Consider the following 22,813-nt stretch of genomic DNA (forward strand, 5'->3'; position numbering starts at 1 on the left):
TGCTTGAAAATTAATTATGTTCAGCTTGTAGCTATGAAAGCTAAAAAAAAAACACCTAAAAAGGTGTAAATGAAAGTATGGGTTTAGTTAAAATATATAAATAGTTTTTATCGTGCTGCATTTTAATATTATTTTGTATTGTACTAGTTGTTCTGAAAAGTTATATGATGGTTTTCAGAAGAAAAGTGGAAACAGCATTTTATTAAGGATTTTTTGTGTTGTCCTCAGTTCCATCTGTATTTCTTGGTATATAGGAAAATAAACAGGAATTTGGAAATTTTTTTCATTGGAAACAAGGTCTAGATAAGATTTCAAAGCAAATTCCGTATTTGTGAATGCATGAAAAAGTGATGCATGAAAAGCTGTTGATGTGGCAGAACTTCCTCTTGGACTTCCTAGAAATTTGGTTGTATTGCTGCAGTTAACCGCAGTCTGACCACCCTTCTGTGGGTGTGTATTGCCATCCCAGATGAACAGCTAACAGAATTCAGAGAAGGCAAGTGATGATGTGTAGCAGTGGTTACCCCACATCTCCTAAATGAAGTTAAAGATGGTACCAGAAGTACTGAAAGAATAAAAGGAAGCAATAGCACATTCTTCCCATTGCATTGAATACCCAAGAAAAGCCAACTGTTAGATGCTCCCCATAGCTTAACTGGCCTTAAAAATTCTAGGATAAAAATCACTTTTCTTTACTAGTTGAAGTTAAGCTAGGAAACATAAGGCCAGGTTGCTTTTGCTGCTATCACTTGATAGGCAGCTCTTTTTACTTCTCAAGAAAAGCAGTTAATTTATATGTATGTATATTATCAACTTTTTATTATCATTATGTATATAGCATTAATAAGTTTGAATATCTAAGCTCATTTAATTGCAATGCAGGTTCTAATTTTTATGTTATTTTCAATAGTACATTGTTCAGATAAACGTTGGTTGCCACTGACCAAAATACATCAGCTTAAAGTGACTTCTAGATGAAGTAAGCTGATGTTAATATTTGGTCTAGTGCTTGAATTACCTTCCATATTGCACAAAGCTAGACAATTGCATGGAAAGCATTAGTAACATCTTCTCAGAAGCGTAGCAGAATAGCTCACAGAACATTTATCTTTAAAATTCACCTGCATCAAAATTTTTTTATACTGTTTTCAGTAGTAGTTGGCCATAAGAAGTAGCTGTTGATAATACATAGTGCTCTTGATTTCTTTACTTCATGTTAATAGGAGCAAGGGGTAGTTTTACGCTTTGTATCACAGCACCATGCTGTGATGAAGAACCTAGTGTGGTAAATGGTATGACCCCAACCACATTAATCTGGTACTCAAAGGGATATAGAGAGTGCAGGAGCAATAAAATGTTTTTATTTTAAACAAGAAATAAAAATTACCTTTGAAATTATTGTTGACAAATAGATAATGGCTGAAGTAGGTAATTAGGTGATCTATCACTAATTGTAAAGCATCGTAATATAATGCAAAGCTACAATATAGCAATGACTCTTTTTATAGCAGAGGGGGAAAGGGATGTTGATTGGATATAAACTGATTAAGAAGCTGTCTTGGAATTGGTTGTTCCAGCCATCCTTGTTGTCCTATCATGAAAGGTGGAGAGTTCAGTAATGGTTTAACTACAATTAAATCCCTCCCCTTTCTTTATGGAAACTCAACTGTAGGCATTTCAGCATTAGCCTAAACAATGATTTTGAATATGTTAAGCCCCTAACAATTAGGGAGCAGTTTGGGGCATTGAATAATGTGGAATGATGCAATTGAACCTGACAGCTTCAACAGTCAGCCTACTCATGGGACCTGAAAGTTGTTCACACTTGGTTTCATCTCTCATCACACGCTGAGTATTAAAACCTTACTGGTGTGGAGCTGAGACAGAAATGAGGCCTGTTATCAGAAAATATTTCATAGCATAAAACTTGAAAGGAACAGGGGAATAGGCATGCTCAAAGGTTGTGAAATTTTTGAGACCTAATCTAATTGCATATAGCTAAGTATTGTCTCATTTTTCTCCCCTTTGTTTTTTTTGCTTAAAGAACATGTAACTTTTGAAATGAAGTAACTGTTTTCCCCTGGAAATTTAAGTAAATGTCCAGTTATGAATGCAAATAGTTGTCAACTTGGGAAACTTTGTAGTCATACTGTAACAGTAAAATACCATTTTGGAGTGATGCAAACAAATATAAAACTTTTATATATTTCAGAGAATATTTATACATATGAGTTAAATTTAGTTAACTTGCAAGTCTTGTTCTTTAATTAGAAGAATATACTTGTACTTTCTTTCTTGCTGTAGAGGAAGTGTTTTTAAGCATCAATCAAATACGAATCATTTATTCTTATTGCACTCGGGCATTCCGTGAATTACAGTGTATCTTCCTTCTGTGCTGCTCTGCTGCTTATTGCTTTACTGATTTATTGAACATGCCATAAATGAAAGCAGTGTATTACATACCTCTAGATGGGCTTAAATCCTTCTGCTAAAATCTTTTCAGGAAAATTTGCAGCCTTTTCAAAACAAATACTTAGCAGTCTCTTTATTTTATTAGTTCATACATTTTGATTGTGTTTTGTGTTGACTGTTTGAATAGAACCAGTTGAAATAAAGAATACTACAGCTTTAAAAGTTCTGCATTTTAGAACGTTTCAGTCCTGTGACCTTAATATGTATTGACAGGATGATTGTGCATTTTTAATAAATGCTTGCTACAGCTTGTTTCGACTGTGAGTGAAACATGAAGCTCCTATTTCACCATTAAATAATGTAGCACTCCTCCACCTCCTCTACTTTCCTGTCAGATGAAGTTGTCGCATACATAATAAAGCTTCACAAATCGTTATTCTTGTCATTTTACATTGCCATTTAAAAAAAGTATTTTAAAAGTTTTTTTTATTTACCTGCAGCTTACTTGAACATAATGTGACTTTTTCCTTTGAGAGTTGCATAGGATACATGATGGCACTATAAGTGTTGTAGTTCCAACTTGTTGTAGGACACCTTTACTATTATTTTAAAGTATGAACAGGGGTTAAGTTTAGGGTGAGCCACCACTTGTGAAAAATCTCAAGTTCTTAGATATTGTTTAAATCATGCTAAGTCTTTTGATCTATCAATCCACTTAGCAAACATTGTTTAATTCCTTTGATGTCTTTTGTTTTGTGATGTGATGGTTACTCAACAGACTTTAGCAACTCCTTTCAAGATACTTAGATGCTTTTAGAAAGTTCTTAAAGCTATTTGGGCATGTTTCAGTCAAATAAACATGAATTCTCCTTGCTGATTATAGCTGCCCTGCCATCATAAATTAATATATAGTTGCTATTGCACAGTTTTAAGCAGCCTTGCAGTGAATTACATGGAGTGAGAGTAAGCACAGCAGCTTCTGTGTAAGACAAGAGCAGTACACCTACTAGAATTAAGAAAAATCTTTTATAGAAATATTCTAAAACTAAACAGAAATAAGACCTGGTGTTTGCAGTTAAAAAAAAAAAGCACAAACTATATTAGTAGAATTCATAACCTCAACCAATTTATTTAAATAAAGTATATAGAGATTTTTATATTGCTAGTCTTGTCTCTTAGATATGGAAGCAAATAATGGTTGAATCTTGTAATATTCCACTCTGTAAGGTTTCTTTGGTGAAAGGATTTGTCAAAAAACTACATTGTTTTTGAAGTTTGTTTTGGTTTTGAGAGGAAAACAGCTGAAGGTTGCTAGTGAATTATAATAGTTGAGTTGGAATCATGCTATAGGCATTTATTAAGGAAAACAGCAGGAACTTTGCAATATTGCTGCCTTTGTCAGTAAGTGTCACGGTACTAATATGTATTGTATTTCTGGAAGCTTGTTATACCTGGGTAGGTGGAAATACCTGCATTATTTTTAAGACTTACAACTAATTCAGATTAATTCTACTAAAGACATGTGGTTCTTTAAAAAAAAAAAAAAAAAAAAAAAGTAGTAACAGACAGATTTGAAGTGAAACTGTGGTTCCATGTCTAGCAATCTTGCACATACCTTTAAACTGAAAAGTGAAAAAAAACCTGGTCATTGTTAAGTAATTACTTGTGGCTTTTTCTAACTTTGTGACAGTAGAAGAATGTAAGTATCAGGCACAATTTCTCACCAGTATATAGTAAACAAAGCATCATTGAAAACAGTTGTGTGAATTCATAAAAGTCTATTCATCAAGTTTAATATGTTGGCTGAAAGCCAGAACTTAATGGTAGTGTGTGATTCTTTCCAGAGACATAGTTTATACTCTGTAATATTTTGCTGTAATAACCAGTATGTTTCCCCTGTCTCTTGTGTGCAGTTATACATGTCAAAATGTCCCACAAATTGAGTTCCTTACTGTTCACCTTCTTTTTTCCTTTTTCAAAAAAAGTTTCCTTTGTAAAGGTTGTTTACATTTTCTTAAAAGATTTGTTTTAAAACCAGTGATCATACAGGTTGAGTATCTTTGATATCCACCCCCCCCCCCCCCCCCCAGTCTTTTCTTTGTTCTGAAATAATTTTTTTATCAGGTAGGAAAATGCCTTTTTAATAAGCAGCCATGCCTTTTTTCTTTGATTGCCGGTATCTGCGACTCAGCATTTGACACAAATCTTTTCTTCGAAAGGGAAAAAGCATAAGCAGCCAAGGAAGAAGGTATTTTTATTGCATTGGATTATGCAAGATTTTGGCCAGCCTCCTTAGCTTCATCTGTTTAAGGGTTCATTTTCGCTTGTTTGGCACAAGTCCCAGCAGAGACCTTCAGAATTGTGGTTAGCAACATGAATGAACACAAACTTTGGGAGCTCTTCAATAAGTAGAGCTGGCCAACTGCCAAAAATACAGTTCCTTATATGGGGTCAGGGCAAAGCTGTGATTCGGTGAGCCCCCTATTGTATAGAAAACATACTTGTAATGGCTGTTTGCGTTCTTTAAAATAAAAACAAAACAAAACAAAAAAACACCAGGCTTCCAAGTCTATCAAAATAGGAAGTAACAAAATAGTGTGCAGGTTTTACTAATGATGGAGTCGAGCAAAGGAAATATGGCTCTGTGTAGTTAAACTATAGAGCTGAAGGTTGGACCTTTTGACCTCCACAGCCGGCTTGTGATGTAAGGAACCCAAGCATTTGTGAGACATCTGTTGTCTACCTGCCCTTATTTTGTAAATGGTTTAATAAGATTAAATAATTAGTAGGATAACCACATGGTCGCCATGCTACTAAGTCCTAGCATTGAGTGCATACTTAAGGATTGCAAGGAAGTCTCCCCATCCTGCTACACTGTGGTTGTTTTAAAATGCAATTTAGGTATTTTTAATATTTGCTGCAGTAATTTTTTTATTTGAAGGTTTTTAAATTAACAGTTCTTGCCAATGACACTTAAAACACACTTTAAATCCTGATATATTCTCAAAGTACTGCAATTCTATTTCTGTACTTAAAAATGGAAAATAATATTTTTTTCTTTTACATGCGTTCAGTTTTTTAAAAAGACTCAACTTAAAAAAATTAGTAATTGTGCATTAGGAAGGCTTCTTTAAAATACATTTAGAATTTCTCCCCCCCTTTTTAAAAACGATTCAAGTTTTAATTGGTTTCTTGCAGGCAAACACCCTACCTGGATCTTCTCTCAGTCTGCCTCCATCCCACATGTACGGCAATAGGCTGAATCCAAATTCAGCAATGGCAGCACTTATAGCTCAGTCTGAAAACAGCCAAGCAGGTAAGCTTCCCGCTGCTGGTGAGAAATGCACAACTTCACAGACTTAAGTGTTTTTAAAAAGATTGTTAAATTTTATTTTTGAGTTCTGCTCAGCATTTGGTAAATTCTCAGTGGTCCTGCAGAACAGCACGGGTTTTCTTCTTTTTTTTTTTTTTTTTTTTTTTTTTTTTTTTTTTGTGTCTGAAATGTAAATGTTTAAGCAGAGCCATCAGCAGGCAGGAATGCAACAATGTCTCCTGTGACTTCTGTGATTGATGTGTTCAGTTCGGGGCTCTTTGCAACGAGAGTAACACAGCTCTGGGTTTTGTCGTGAATAGTTTAAACCTTTATTTGCATAATTCATGAAATTGCATTACATACAACTTCGTGTGAAAGCGATCCTGTTAGAGAACTTCTGCAGCATTTAATAATCTTGTGAATATTTACCGATTGGCATTTTGTACCATTGGCTCTCCTCTACAGTTTTAATGAGCCGCTGGCTTTGCTTTGTTTCATTCCCTCCGTAAGGATTTGTTGACATGTCGTAGTAGTCATGCCTGTTTGGGGGAAGGGAATGAGTTTAGCAGTTTACCAAGAATGGATCAGTCATGTCTTTGCCCTCCAAGAGGTCGGAGGTCACTTGACTCAGAATAGGGGGAGGGCAACCTTGAAGGGGGCAGATAGGGTTATTTTATTGAGAGGCCATAGGGAAAATAACCCTTTTGAGTCCTTCCAAGCAAAACGTTTTCGTATATTTAATGAGGCCTTTTTTGTTTGTTTTACTACCTTTTTAGCAAGGGACTTTCCTATGCTTCTGCTTATAAATAGGAATTAGTGAATTATATGCTTTCATAAAGTTTTCAGTGTATTTGCAGAATAACGTGTGCTTGTTAGATGGCAGCAGTATGTTTAATACGTTATGTATTTTATGAGTTGTTTTGGGATGCAAAGTGTTAAAAAAATACAGAGCATCAGGATTTGCTGTGATAAGCATACAGATTAGCTGTCCACAGCTGTGATTCATTACTTTCACCGTACAAATTAAAAGTGGCTGAGGGGAGGGTACTGCAAATGCAAACCACGCTTCTGTGCTGTAAAACTGAAAGGAATGAAAGAAGTGAACATAATCCATGGCCTGGTACAGCCTCGGAAATGTGTAAGGACAACACCTTACATGCTACAGTTCAACAATCTTAAACTAGTTACGTATTCACTCTTCAGCAGTAACTACAGATAAAAGTTGAGATTTAAGGTATTTTAAAAATACCTACATCAGCTTTAAAACTCTTATCTAAGAAGAGTCGATTTATCAGCTGTGAAATATTTACACTGCAGATCAAGATCTTGGAGATAATAGCCGCAGCCTTGTTGGCAGAGGAGGTTCACCCAGAGGAAGTCTCTCACCACGGTAAGCATTATTTACATTGGAGAGTGCAGGCAGAGGAAATGTTTTAAGATTTGGAAACTTCACTGTCTTTTTTACTAGTAATACATAAGTGTTTTAAAAGCCTATATATATATATGTAGTATGGATATGGAGATATATACATATGGAATCCCTAATATGTCCAGATAGCTAAAAATGTGCCGAAATTTACTTTTGTGTCAACTGAAATTAGGTTTACAAATGAAGGACTTAAGGAATGGAGACTTGCTTTAGGGGGATTTATCTATCATTTAATCAACATGTACTACTTATCTCCTCAGATTTGTTACCACAATCATATTTTTAGTCATAGCTGCAAAAATTTCAACATCCCATAGACTTAAAGACTACAGCAATTACAGGAGTAAGATGGTCTGAGAAGTTAAATATCAGTAAAAATTTCAAACAAATATTTTTTTCCCTTTCCCTCACCACTTCAAAAACATGCAACAAATCTCTGTGGGAAAAAAAAGTACTTTTTTTTTGTTCTGCTGCAGTTCATCTCTACTACAGAAGTTTGACTTAAGAATTCTGCTGGAATTGTATCACGTTGTTTTGTTTTAAACAATACTCGCTGTTAAAATTTCAATATTGAGTTTTAAATACTTCAGTAATATTTTCTGTGTATTTTAAGTCAATCTTTTTTTTAAAGGGCTTTATTTTCCATACTGGATCCCATATGAATTAGATTTTATAGTGTCATTACTCCTATTTTGTTACTTAGGGACTAACCATGGGGATTTTATCTTGAAAAGGATTTTAGGATAGCTAAAAAATGGTAGTTACACAGATACAGCATTGTAACAATGAATTTGATTGTTACAGCATGTGTTTATTACAGTAATTTATAATAAATGTCTCCAAATTAGATAATTTAATGTACATGCCTGGTGTTGTTGATCTTGTATTATATTCCTTAATTAATCAAAAGTCTTCTTGTTGAATGGGGTAAGAATATCCATTATAATACTTAGGAGTTATTACCTAGTCATGAACTGGCTTTTAAGCTTTTCAATACGTGCTGCTTCTAAAACAATAAATAGAGTATTTACAAATTAGTTTAGACTGTGTTCTCAGTATAAATACATATATTTACATTAGCATATAAGTCTTTATATAAACAAGGAACATGTCTGTATATATACAGACAAGTAAGTTAGGAGAATTTTGCAAAGGGAGATGCTCAACAATTAGGAAATTCCAGAACTTTTGATTAGATATTAAGTAGTCCTCTTATGCATACATGTTGTTGTAATTACAAGTTTTAGTGCCTTCTCAGTTAATATGCAAAGGCATGGTCTTTGAACAATTTGCAGTAGGCCATAGTTGTGTTCAGGCTGTCTCTAGGTAGAATATTTGGGAAGCTAACTTCTTAAATAAGTTGCTTCTACGGAGTGTATATTCAGGGTACTTACAACATGGTCAAATTTCAGCTGGTTTTGATGGGGATGGCAAAGGAGAACTGAGTGATACAACGGGCACCTCAGTCCACAATTGCAGAGCTTCCTTGAGCGTATGGAAACTGTAGCACTTCGCAAAGAGCAGGTAGCTTTTGTCTGGCAGTAGAGTTGTTCAAAAACAAGCCAAAAAAGGTGGGGGGAGGGAGAAGGAGAAATCATTGCTGTAGTTCCAGAATTGAAAGACGGAAAAACTTAGTCTGAAATACCTAGCATGGAAAAAATTCAGAAAACTTGCCCATTCAATTAAGTTCAGTAGTCAGCAGATTTCACCCCTGGTTTGTGCGATAAGAAAGATCACATGTATGTCGATGTTTCTAAAATGTGTAGATGACTCCCCACCTTCCCCAGTTAAATAAATAAGTAACTCTGATTACTTAAAATATGGCTTTTAGGGAATAAAAAGCTAACTTCAAAAATCTGCTCTCTGAAAACCTTGCAACTCTGAATGCTACCTGCTTTATCTATTAAAATTATTTTTCTGCAAGTTCTGACTCCATTCCCTTTGAAGCTTATGAGATACATAAATAACACACTTCTCCGAAAGAGCCATGTAATTTTCAAATAGTTGCTTAAAATAAAAACACTTGCAGAAACAATTGTTTGCTGTTGATGATGCAGCCAATTGCAGCTCTTCAGAGAAGACGTGTGTCTAATGAGATGTATGGTCATTTCAAATTCATGTGGTTGTATCTTTGTACCCCTATATAGCCAAAGTGGTTGATGTTTAAGCTGTCATATTTAAAATCTTAATATATATAAGAAATATGAATATACCAGGTTATATGTGAGCTGTTTCTGTTCTGCAAAGCAATTGCTGCTTTTCCCAAGGTAGCACTTAAACTTTTTTTACCCCATACTTAATCTTGGATTTAAAAATGTGTTATGTAATACCTGTGTTGAAATACATATCTATGCCTGTATCTAAAAGCAGTATTGCTTATAGTTAATACTATAAGAGTATGAATAACTGTACCCCAAACTTAAACAAAAAACAGTTGCAAAAGTAAGCAAGGTATAAAACATGAAACAAGGGATTCCCATCTCAGTGACGGCATCAGACCTGTACATACAGCACACTTCTAATCCTGTTGGAAACTATGATCAAATACTATTTGGAATAAGGATTCAACCCTAGTATATAGGAACCGTATCATGTCTAATGGATGAGGTAGGGGTTCAGCTGGAAGACAATGGATTGACTAATGTTGTGATACACGGAAATCTAGATTTTTTTTTTTTTTTTTTTTTTTTTTCTCCTTCTGTACAGGCTTCTAGTGAAGGATTGCAGAGGTTATACAGTCATGTGTTGCTTTCTTTCTACCTTTGTGAAATTGATAGGAAACAGTCCTAAGACCAGCAAGAATTTTGTTGGTGATTTATAATTCAAATGGTGCAATCTGTTAGAGTAGTGTTATGCGCCCTTCAGAAGCATGCATACAGAGAAAGAAGTTGCTGTGGGGGTCGTATGGTGGTTTTCTGTATTTGTTTTCTGGTTTTGGTTTTGTTTGGTTTTTTTTTTTTTCTGTTTTGCTTTGGGGGTTTTTTTGTTGTTTTTTTTTTAAAGTGGCTTGTTTGTGTGGTGTAGTACATCTGTTCAGAATGTTTCCACATAAACCTTCCTTCTTATCACTTCAGCACATCATGTAAATAACTAGTTTTAAGGCTGGTTTTGCCATGTCTGTGCTGAACTGTTAAACGCTGTTGAGTTGTCATCTCTTGTCAAAAAACACTACCTTGGTTACCCATTCATCAGGGCTTTTTGTTTTAACAAGTGTTTTTTCTTCTTTTATTCTGTATGCAAAAGAGGAATTATTTATAAATACTTACAGAGCTCTTAAGTCACCTACTTAAAATCTTTTCTCATAAAAATCGCTTTGCTCTGGTGCCTACAAAATGCTTGACAGTCGTTAGGTAGCTAATGTGCTGTGACCACTGCTTATTACACTAATCATAATTAACACACTGATTTCCTGAGCTCTATATGTTGTCTGGTACTGGGACTATGGTGGTCTTGTTGGCAAGTTTGCACTGCATGTAGAACAGTACAGCTGTGAACCTCTGATGGCACCACTAGTTATTAGTTGCAGTAATAACTAATATATAAGAACCTGAATCTAAGCTCACTGGAGTTGATTTAAAAAAACAGCACAACAACAAAACAAACAAAAGCACTATCCAGCTTTTAGCAGGCTTTGGTGTTTGTCCTGTACGAGCAATGGGACCATGCATACGTGAGGCCAGAATACTGTGTCAGAAATACACTGAGCATCTGGTTTTGTTCACAGGTTAAATTTTGCCCCATCCAGTGCAAAAGAAGCCTTCTCATAGGACCTGCAGGGTAGCCAGCTTTCTCAGTGGCTGTGTGCTGAATATTTAATTTTCTCCAGAATGAGAAAAGACATGTGGCAAAGGGATTATTCTTTGAACTATGTGTGATCATGAGTAAAAAAGGAAGTATATTAAGTGTGCACAGGACAGACAGAGGATAAGTTCAACTTTCATTGCGTCCCTTGTGAAGTAATATTTTCACATAGTCGCTCAAAAATCTGGTTTTACATGATTCTTTTTAGAACAAGTTAGGCAGTGGAATTATATATGGCCTTTCTGTGTGGAAGTACCATTACTTTGCTGATTTTAATAAATTGTTTTTATTTTCCCAGTTTTCTCTGGGAAAGTTTTGAAGACACCCCCCCCCCCCCCCCCCCCCCCCCCAAGACAGTTGCTCTATGTATCCATATACAGTCGTTTCCTGCTGTAGAAGTATGTGTTGTATAATTTAATACAATGCTGTTTGTCAGTTAGGTATTATGTTAGTCTGTATGTGCTTTCTCAGTATAAATTATCATGCTATGAAATACTACATCTTTCTTTTATTAAAGCCTTGGCAGTGAGAACCAGCGTTTCTTAGTGATTTTGATGAATTAACTTAGTCTTGGAAGTGTAAGATATGTAGGTGCTAAGGCCTTATATAAGGTAAGAAACTTCAACAGCCTTTTACTAATATATTTCCTTCCATCCTTTTCTTTAAACAATGAATTGCAATATTTTCAACAGATCCCCTGTAAGCAGCTTGCAGATTCGCTATGATCAATCAGGGAACAGTTCTGGGGAAAATTTGCCCCCAGTAGCAGCCAGCATAGAACAGCTTCTGGAGAGGCAATGGAGTGAAGGACAACAGTTTTTGTTAGAGCAAGGCACCCCTAGTGACAGTAAGTACTCACATTCTGTTTATTACTGCTTTTGTTAACTGCGTTGTTCAGAACTGCCATTCAGTAGTTGTCCAAGAATTTTAAAAAAAACTTATTTTCTGCTGTGAATAGAAATATAACTGTCGTGTATAATTGTAACATAGTTCCTAATGCAGCACATGGCTTCAGTAGATTACAAGAGAGTTCTCTATAATTATCTACATTTTTATGGATGGGGAAATTGTGTCATGCAAGAGGAAGTGACTTGTAGATCCAGCTGGTCGGTTGCAGAGTTTGGAAATGAATTCTGGACTCTTAGATCCACTACTGTAAATAGTATAGCACAGTTCCCCAGTTTGCTTTATATTGTGTGATATAAATTGGCATAATAATTTTTAATCGTTACATTTTTCATTTTTTAAAATCTAAACTGCCTACTTCTGTTGCTGTTTTTAAAAAATATTTAAAATGTTAGGCAGGTGTCCTACTGGGCTTTCATATGTTTATTATGTTCTGTGTTTCTCATGAAATTCTCAAAACAAGCAAATAATTATTTTTTCAAGTTAGGTTTAATAGAGTGGAATAGTTCAAGAATGAATACATTAAAAGCATAAGTGATAAGTAGATCACTTGGATCTCCATATTCAACAATATATCAGTATCAAAGACAATGATTGAATACGTTTAAAAACCATTTTTTTTTAATACCAGGTTAGGGTTTGTGTTATATTTTACTGAACATATTCTTCTCGTTGGTAGTGTAAAGTGGTATCTAGTTGGTATTTTTATGAATGGTATCCCGACAAAAATGCTAATTGTGAGGAAATTCATGCAGGGATAATCCTTTAAACATGATAGCTGGAGGACAGGTTTAGCTAAGTCTTATTGCATCTCATTTGGGCTCACTGAGGGTTCCTTTGTATGTACTTGAAGAGGAGGGATAAAAGCTAAATCCTTGGGAAATGACCAGATGTGCCTATGCCAGTAGACTTATGTCTGTAGTAGGCCCAGAGGTCATGTTAAACAAATACAATTTAGAATTAAAAAAAAAAATGGCTATCCCTGTGGCTTTACAGTCACACTCTAGTACTAGTTGGGAAATCCAAGTTCTGAAACCAAATCGGAGTTTGAGAAAACTGTGCTTAGTAAAAATCAGGTTAGTACAGAAGATGATGCCCTTTTTCTGCAAAAAAAGGGGTGGTAAGTGCAGTGCTCACACAGTGCTCCCTGCTGGGTGATTTGTAGATCGCCGCTCAAAGCAAATGAGAGCTCCTGCTCCCAACAAGGTGTGTCGTTATAACTTCACGTTGGATGACATTTTTTTCATTGTTTCTGTAAGTTTATGATTCACTGCACAAGGCCTTAAAGCAGAAAACCTCCCTTTTCACAAACTTGTGAATGTTGTTGGTTGGCTGTATTGTTAGTTAAATGCATATTTGTCAAACTTTTTCTGTTTTGATAATGTTTAAAATTTCTAATACTGCAGTTGAAATAGATTTTTCCCAACTATGCAATTAACCTGTGCTGCTAAAATAATACGATTTTTATATTCTGGTTTGGGGATAAGTTATCAGGTACTGCTGTTTCCTTAAAATTAATGTCAGCCCTACCTAATGATGCAGCTTCATCTGTATTTAAGCCAGGGTGTAGATGTATTGCAAAATTACTATCACACGCTATGTACTTTTTTCTGCACTTTAAATTACACAAAATGATCCTAAACCTTTCCACTTAAAGTCAAATTTCTGTAATGTATTTCTCAGTAATAATTTTATTTATATTTTTACATATGACTTAATGCTAGTCTCAAACTGTAACACAGAAATAAAAAAAATGAAGATGTTATTCATTCTTTAAATGTGGTTATGAAAGATAACATATGCATTTTTACCTTAGTTTTAGGAATGCTTAAATCATTACACCAACTTCAGGTTGAAAATAGGCGGTTAGAAGAACAGATAAAGAATCTAACAGCTAAGAAGGAGCGGCTTCAGCTACTCAATGCACAGCTTTCGGTGCCCTTTCCAACAATAACTTCAAATCCTAGCCCTTCTCATCAAGTACATGCCTTTCCAGTACAAGCAGGTAAGTAGAGGAGAGTATTAAAGTGTCAAAGTAATTCGAACATGTATTGATATGAAATATCTATTTCATCCACATATGCCATTGATGGGAGATGCATATACATGTAGAATGAAATGAATATCGACTAAGTATTTGTTGATGTGTTTAAATGTTTAAAAGTCAATTGGAAGATTTATATGAGACATTACTAGTTGTTCCAGTGCGGTTTCTTTTTTACTTCAGTCTGGAGCACATCTGTTTGAATCTATTGATTTACCAAGTAGTTAATATTTTACTATTCAGCAATGATTTTAAGGTTGACTTTACATTTTCTATGCTTACCTTTGACATTATTTTGAAGTAATTATTCTGAATCTTTTTACATGTTACAGAAATTTAACCACTATGTGTTTTTTTGAAATAATTACTTTAGCACCTAGCACTGATTCCTTGAACAGCAGTAAAAGCCCTCATCTGGGAAACAGTTTTTTACCAGACAATTCTCTTCCTGTATTAAATCAGGTAATTTTTATTTGTTTCTTCTAAACTTAAACTTGTTACAAGTTAACTCCTCATAGTCCTTGCATTGTGCTGTTAGGTGAAATTTTATGCAGCTGAGGGGGTTTTGTTGTTTGTTTTTACACCAGGAGATAACCTCCAGCGGACAAAGCACCAGCAGTTCATCAGCTCTTTCCACTCCACCACCTGCTGGGCAGAGTCCAGCTCAGCAAGGCTCAGGAGTCACAGGAGTTCAACAGGTCAATGGTGTGACAGTGGGGGCACTAGCTAGTGGTATGCAGACTGTAACCTCCACCATTCCTGCAGTGCCTGGTGTGGGTGGAATAATTGGAGCACTGCCAGCCAGCCAGCTGGCAATCAATGGAATTGTAGGGGCTTTAAATGGGGTAATTCAGACCCCAGCAACAATATCGCAGAACCCTTCTCCTCTCACTCATGCAACTGTGCCACCCAGTGCAACGCATCCTCTGCCAACCACATTAAATAACAGGTAGGAATTTGCTGATTTTATGATTTCCTGATAGCGCCTGCTGTTCTTTAGTTTAGCTATATTTTTAACTGTCTTATTCAAAAGGTACTGTTTCTTCGTTAGCCTGTAATTGCCAAACTAGGTTCTGCTCCTGATCTGTGAATGAAAGTAAGAAAGCATTTAATGGAAGCACAAGCAGTCAAGTTAAAGAAGAGATGTTTTCCGTTTAGCTTTTGTGAATTTATGTCCATTGTGTCCATATGAATTGTGTCCATTTATTCCTGTTTTTTTAATCAAGTCACATTCCCAAACAAATGTAGTTATGTAAATGTGCTTCAGCTCTTTTTTTAGTTCAGAAAACAATATTCTTTGTCCTGCCAATTGTTCTTCCAGGATTAAAGGAGCACTGGAAAAGCTACCATTTGTTGCAGTAAGAAGGGGGGAGGGGGAGAAGGAGAACAGTATATGGTCATGTAATTAAAGGTGTAATAGGCATAACTAATCAAAGTAGTAATACAGTTGCATGGTGTTTTCAGTTCTCTGCATCTGACTCCAAAGACAACAAAATTAGTTTTTCAAGTGATGTTCCTAAGGATTTTATTTTTTCTTTTTTCCCCTTAAATGCATAAAAAGATCTATGCTTGAGTATTTGTAACAGCCCTTCACCAACACCAGGTATCCTCAGCAGCATAAACTGCTGCTGCTTGAGCTGCAAGGCAAATGGGTAACAAAAGGAGACATCTGCTTTCCAGGGAGGGGAATGGACTGCTTGGTCTGGAAGTATTTTGGGATGGAGCAGAGCCTGGGCTAAGTCATTCTCCCTGCTCCCCTTCCCCCCACCCCTTGTATTGTCCTCGCTTAGGAAGGAGAACTACAGTTCTATGTAGAAAGAAATGCCTGCAAATAGGGAGTGGATTACTTGTCTTTAAGTAGAGTTTATTTTTGGAGATTATGGTGGATTACCCACCAAAAAAGGCATATGTGATTGGAATGATGCAAGGGATCCCTAGTTTTGTAGCTTCTTTTTCCAGTTTCTGAGCTGCTGTTCGTTTGGCAGCTCCTGAATATTTGTGTACCATATCATTGTGTGGTATTGCTTCAATAGGCTCATAAAACCTGATACTTTCAAGTGTATCCTGTTGTTTTCATGTGCTATTATATTTTTATGGAGGAGGTTATATTTTTTCATAGTTTATATCATATATGAACATAAAATATCACAGGTTAAACAAAAGACATTTTGTTAATGAAAAGTTTTCTTCTCTGAGTATCAGAGGTTTGCTGAAAACACGAAATATGAGGAAAAGTGAGAAATACTAGACAAAATCAATAATATTAACTAGTTGTATAATGCATTCCACTTTCAGGTAATGCCAAAATATACTGGTCATGCTGCTGTTTTCTCATATGATTTTGTTAATACACAGATTATTTATTTCTGACTCTGTATTGCAGAAGTTTGGTTGGTTTGTTTTTGTTTTTTTTTTAATAGCCATCAGAACTGCTGTAACTCTTGAGTGTGTAGCCTATTAGTAGGCTATTCCAGTTCACACAGAATACTGCAACTAGTATCCTGTTCATAAGCTCTCATTCTGACTTTTAGCATAGTCTGGAATACTCCAATGATTCCCAGTTTTCTGCTACAACAAGCTTATGATGCACAACTCTGCCAACATTTCCATTTCTCTATTTCTGTTTTTTCTGCATTGGTCCCTCAATAACACTAATTTAAAATTAATGTTTATATTAAATTTTAAAGTGCACTTTTCACACAATTCTCTGCTTTATTGAGCTCATCCAGATGATTTGCTGGGCCCCCTTCCTTTTGAGGTGTTTCACAATTGCCCCCATTTTCTGTGAGTTTTCAGTATTTCTAATTGTGTATTTAGAGGAAAAAAGTTCAGGCCGAGCAAGCACTAATGCTAATCAGTGCTAATATTTTAGTAATGACACGTACATTCCTCATTCCTGTTTCTTCCATTACGCTTCAGTGAAAAATATGAAAAAACTTCTGTTACTGGAACTAAGTTGTGAAGAGGCTCTGGGATGACTTTGAATGAAGGGGGAAAAAAAGTATTTTCTACTGGCTGAGATTATTGGTTCTAAAACTGTATGGGACACCATTTGTTCCTGCCACTCTTAGTTCAATGCTGTTTGTGGCAACTAGCTGACTATTTCTTTAATGTTAAATGCCTCTAGGTATCACTACTCTTTGAACTGAGTAAGTGGAAAGGTTAAATGGTAACAAGCACAGGCAGGCATGGAGGCTTGCTATCATGCTATTGTGAGCTCTCTGAACCTGCTTAGATTGTATGGTGGTGATCAAGTTTGGAGGTGGTTTAAATCATTATTCACAAGACAATGGAAAGCCACATAAGAACTCAGCCCTACTTTCTAACTTTTTTGTGTTGTTCTGTAATTAAAAGACTTCCCAGATGTTCCTGTAAGTTGCTACTTACAGTAACTTCCCAAGCTTCAGAATCTGTTCGGACAGTTTCATTTGAAAAATAGCTAGATTATTCACCAATACATGAAGACTTCTTTATGCATATTGTCCTTATTCCTGTGAGCTCTTTAACTGTGGGACATGGGGAGGTGAGAAAACACTGATTTGCACATTGCTGTTTGGAGGAGTTTCAAACTGTAGGTAAAAGAGCCTACATTCATTCGGCAGAGAAAAATAGTCGATCCTTTTCTGGGAAAAAGATGGATTAATGCAGATTGCTAGCAACCGGGAGATTAAGTGATTTGAGGAAAAAGATAGGATTGTTTCTTTATGTTCTCACAACCAGAGAAGACTGTAGGATCGAGAGTTTCAGACTGATCGTATACCTTTTAATGAGAAGCTAAAAAGGATTAAATTTACATTCTAAGCTGATCTGGTTTAGAGAAAGCTCTGTGGTGAAATCCAGAGAACTGCCTCTTCTGGAAAGCTCAGGAGCTGCAGCATTTTGTCTTTTGCAGTTAGGTTTTGTTTCTTAGATCTCAGCTGCTGGCTGAGGGTATTTTCGTTCAAGTGCCAATGCAGAGCAAGAGGGAGGGCAGAGCAGATAAAGAGAAAGGAGAACAACAGCAGAAAAAAGAAGTGCAAAGATAAAACATGACATAGGAAAAAAGAAAGAATGGGGTAAAAGAATGAAAAAACAGTGGAGAAGATTCATTCCAGTATAGAAGAATACAGAAAAAGTGAGGTAAAGAGAAGAAGAAAATAATGGTAATATTAGTCAAACTGAAGGTACTTATTTTTTGCAGTTGTTACAAATATTTTTTATACAATTGAATTTAAAGCTGTTTTAAGGAATTTCAATTAATCGATGAGTGTCATCGTTTGAAAGTCAAACACATGCGCAGTTCTAGCTTATGTTAGGCCTGAGTTTTGCTGTTGTAGCTCAGGAGGAAAAACTAGGAGTTTCCTTGGATAGGTGAAGTGTCATCTCTGCTTTCATCAACAATCAAACAAATATTGCTAGCAGTTATTGGGGAATAAACAGAACGGCATTATCCATTTTGTGTTCTGTTACGTTAAATCTTTGGTGTGTACGTACCTGGAATATTATGTGCAGTTCTGATTATGCAGTTTCAGAAAAGGGTATAATACAAGGGAAAAAACAGCACAGCAAGAATAATCGGAGGCAAAATGGCTTGCACAGGACAAGGTCAGTAGAATTGACTTTTTGGCTGAGGAGAAAGACCATTGATGAGGTTTGAGGACCAGGAGAGTAGTAGAAGTGATAGTAATGAATGTTGTGAAGTAGATGATGGGAAATCATAGAATCATTTAGGTTGGAAAAGACCTTTAAGATCATCAAGTCCAACTGTAAACCTAACACTGCCAAGTCCCACTAAACCATGTCCCGGAGTGCCATGTCTACATGTCTTTTAAATACTTCCAGGGATGGTGACTCCACCACTTCCCTGGGCAGCCTGTTCCAATGCTTGACAACCCTTTCGGTGAAGAAATTTTTCCTAATATCCAATCTAAACCTCCCCTGGCACAACTTGAGACCATCTCCTCTTGTCCTATCGCTCATTACTTGGGAGAAGAGACCAGCATCCACCTCGCTACAACCTCCTCTCAGGTAGTTGTAGAGAGCGATAAGGTCTCCCCTCAGCCTCCTTTTCTCCAGGCTAAACAACCCCAGTTCCCTCAGCTGCTCCTCAGAGGACTTGTGCTCCAGGCCCTTCACCAGCTTCGTTGCTCTTCTTTGGACACGCTCCAGCACCTCAATGTCTGTCTTGTGGTGAGGGGCCCAAAACTGAACACAGGATTTGAGGTGCTGCCTCACCAGTGTCAAGTACAGGGGAATGATCACTGCCCTGTCCTGTTGGCCACACCATTTCTGATACAAGCCAGGATGCTATTGGCCAGTTTTTTACCCAGCGAAGCGTACGCCTGTCCAAGCCATGAGCAGCCAGTTTCTCCAGGAGAATGCTGTGGGAAACGGTGTCAAAGGCTTTACTGAAGTCCAGGTAGACAACATCCACAGCCTTTCCCTCATCCACTAAGCAGGTCACCTTGTCATAGAAGGAGATCAGGTTGGTCAAGCAGGACCTGCCTTTCATAAACCCATGCTGACTGGGCCTGATCACCTGGTTGTCCTGTATGTGCCGTGTGATGGCACTCAGGATGATCTGCTCCATGACCTTCCCCAGCACCAGCTCAGACTGACAGGCCTGTAGTTCCCCAGATCCTTCTTCTGGCCCTTCTTGTAGATGGATGTCACATTTGCTGACCTCCAGTCAAGTGGGACCTCCCCGGTTAGCCATGACTGCTGATAAATGATGGAAAGTAGCTTGGTGAGCACTTCCATCAGCTGCCTCAGTACCTTTGGTTGATCCCATGTGGCCCCATAAACTTTCCATAAACATAGATTTCCCATTCCCTATAGGAGCTAATAAGTGTAGCCCAGCACGTGTTTCCCATAGCATTGAGGCCATCAAATGAAGTATGAAACAAAGTTTGCGTTGCTTGCCCTGTCCCAGCAGTAGAGAATGGTGATGCTATGGGTATTTTCATACTGGCTGGTTGATACAAAGTAAATGTCAAAGTGATCACAGAGCCCAGCTACAATATGCAAATACTGTGTGTCCTGAAGAGCTAAATGATTGTAGCCTAACTGTGCGGATTTGTGGCTGATTTAAGTTAATTTAATTCCTTACTACCAATCACACCTAGCAATCCTGTCATCTTGTTGGTCATCGCATGCATGCCTTCTTGCTGGTACTAGTGCTTGTGAATTCACACAATAACCTCATCTACATTAATAGATAATCTTTCAGTGTGTTTTGTATTGGCTTAGGTTTCAGCTCAGTTCCCATGAGATGCAGCTCATTGTGCAAGACCTAGAGCAAGGGGAGGGGTCAGAAAGGTACAGCTGAAAGGGAAATACTTAACCTTTCAATAGCAGGGTAAACCTATCATGAAACTACACAATAATTCAATGGGTGTTTTAAACTAGTAAAAGCTAAAACTAGTACCGAAAGAATAAATCCAGTTGTCTTCCTGGTCTTCTGTTCCAAACCCACCCTTGTTCATGCTGTTGTTCTTGCAGTGAACTGGCATAGGTGAAGAAACCCTTTATTTTCAGACCAGTTGTCAGCTGGATCAGTTCCCTGCCTGTCATGGTTTAACCCCAGCCAGCAGCTAAGCACCACACAGCCGTTCACTCACTGTCCCCCACCCAGAGGGATGAGTGAGAGAATTAGGGGGGAAAAAAGTAAAACATGCGTTGAGATAAGAACAGTTTAATAGGACAGAAAGGAAGAAAATAATAATAACAATAATAAAATGACAATAATAATAAAAGAATTGGAATATACAAAACAAGTGATGCATGATGCAATTGCTCACCACTTGCCGACTGATGCCCAGTTAGTTCCCAAGTGGGGATCCCTCCCAAGCCAACTCCCCTCAGTTTATATACTGGGGGCATGCTTTTATACAGTTTTATATACTGGGCATGACATCACATACCCCTCTGGCCAGTTTGGGTCAGCTGCCCTGGCTGTGTCCCCTCCCAACTTCTTGTGCCCCTCCAACCTTCTTGCTGGCTGGGCATGAGAAGCTGAAAAATCCTTGACTGAGTCTAAACACTACTTAGCAACAACTGAAACCATCAGTGTGTTATCAACATTATTCTCATACTGAACCCAAAACATAACACCATACCAGCTACTAGAAAAAAAATCAACTCTATCCCAGCCGAAACCAGGACACTGCCCAATTTCCTAAATAGCTGCAGAAAATTTTATGTAGGCATGAAAAGAGGGACTGGGAGCTAAGTAGTAGGCAAGTGCAGAGGCAGCCTCCTTCATTCCATGGCAGCATCAGTTGGCCCACTTCAAGGCTGAATGTGTTTGCTAAATTACAGACAAGGTACAGACAATAGTGATAAGATTTGAATATAGCAAAAGATGAGAATTAGAAGGAAAACAAGACAAAGTAAATGCTAATGAACTAAATATTAAAGGTTGGCAAGAGCTGTCATATTATAAAATGTGGCCTTTTTGTATAAAGTATTTGAAAAAAATGTAGAAATGGTAATTATCTGATTTTAAAGTAATGTGCATGTAGTAGACTTAGGTTACAGGCAAGGTGTTGCTGTTGCTCAGCATAAATGAGATGGGTGGTGGTAATGTCTAAGTATGTATCAAAAACTGCAACTGGACAGACAGACTATTTAATATTTGACCCTGTCAAACCCTACAGTGCCTCGGGACTAGGATTACTTCCTGACCAACAGAGACAACTTCTACTCCATCAACAACACCAGCAATTTCAGCAACTACTAAGTACCCAGCAACTCACATCAGTAAGTTTCCAGTTAATTATGATTTATTCCTGTTATATTCTAAGGCATGGATAAACTCCTCAGCCTAATATAAATACTAGAAATGTGTTTAACTTGATATTACAGGTTTTGATAATTTTTTAGTTTTTCAGTTGCTTCAACCTTTTTGGATGATAGTCATGCCAAATTACAGGATACTATTGGGCTGTGGGTATTGCTAGAAGAATCGTTGCCTAGTGCCTTCGGTCCCATTTTGTCCCATGTGGACATGGTGGCTTGTCTCTCTCAGCATCAGCTGTGGGCAGCAGAGTTTGGGACCATGTATGGATTCTAACAATATCCTAAGCTATTCTCTGATTCCACTAGGACTCTAGAAGAGATTTTTGGGTGTCATCTCATGAGCTGTCTTTGCTCTGCCTTGCAGCGTTCATATAGGCCATTAGGTAACTGGTTTAACTATTTGTGTTATTAATTGTGTAGTTTTAGTACTTTGACAAACATGGTTTGATATTCTCCTCAGGTCTGTTTCTTCTGATACAGGCCTGATGAAGCCAGCAGGGTTAGCTGAACTTCTGTGGAGCTATTGATTTCAGGAAATTTTATAGGCGCTTTCTTCCCTTTCCCACAGTCTCGTGGAACTTCATTAGTTCCCTAATTAGTAACCTAAATTAGCTGGGATTAGGTTAAGGGTTGCACTGACTGAAGATTTGGATAAGCAAGAACCCAGAGAGGAGCTATTTTTCAGTAATTAATTCTTGATTTTTTTTTTTTCCCCCCCCTCCTCCCTCTCCTCATATTACTCAAGGAACAACATCAGGCCCTTTTGTATCAATTAGTACAGCAACAACATCACCACCACCAACACCATCAGTCTGAAGTACAGCAATTGCAGATTACTGGAGGAGCACAGATACCCATAAACAACTTACTTTCAGGCACACAGGCCTCACCACTTAATGCAGCTACCACCAACCCATTCCTTACAATTCACGGAGATAACGCAGCTCAGAAGGTGACAGTAAGTATATTTCTCACCTCGTTTTCAATGTAGTACCTCCATAAGGTAACTAAAAGATAAGCAGCAAGTTATGTGCCTGTATTCAGAACTCAAGGATGGTGGATTTTTTCTTTATTTTCTTTTTCTTGAGCCTTGGGCTGCACTTAATGAGGTTCAGAACTCTGTGAACGT

The 22,813-nt window shown here is 37.1% G+C and overlaps 1 protein-coding gene across 7 annotated transcripts in view; it reads left to right on the plus strand.

Annotated features, from left to right (window-relative positions):
• MLLT10 (MLLT10 histone lysine methyltransferase DOT1L cofactor) overlaps positions 1-22,813 on the plus strand; it is a 132,955-nt gene that overhangs the window by 106,443 nt on the left and 3,699 nt on the right. For all 7 annotated transcript variants that reach the window (XM_041122678.1, XM_041122679.1, XM_030009923.2 and 4 more), the window contains 8 exons: positions 5,611-5,728; positions 7,043-7,115; positions 11,648-11,802; positions 13,678-13,866; positions 14,279-14,367; positions 14,493-14,854; positions 21,543-21,645; positions 22,430-22,642. In XM_041122678.1, the coding sequence (XP_040978612.1) occupies positions 5,611-5,728; positions 7,043-7,115; positions 11,648-11,802; positions 13,678-13,866; positions 14,279-14,367; positions 14,493-14,854; positions 21,543-21,645; positions 22,430-22,642 (1,302 nt within the window). The remainder of the gene's footprint in view (positions 1-5,610; positions 5,729-7,042; positions 7,116-11,647; positions 11,803-13,677; positions 13,867-14,278; positions 14,368-14,492; positions 14,855-21,542; positions 21,646-22,429; positions 22,643-22,813) is intronic.

Source organism: Aquila chrysaetos, chromosome 3, assembly GCF_900496995.4.
Source record: "Aquila chrysaetos chrysaetos chromosome 3, bAquChr1.4, whole genome shotgun sequence".
Classification (NCBI taxonomy): domain Eukaryota; kingdom Metazoa; phylum Chordata; class Aves; order Accipitriformes; family Accipitridae; genus Aquila; species Aquila chrysaetos.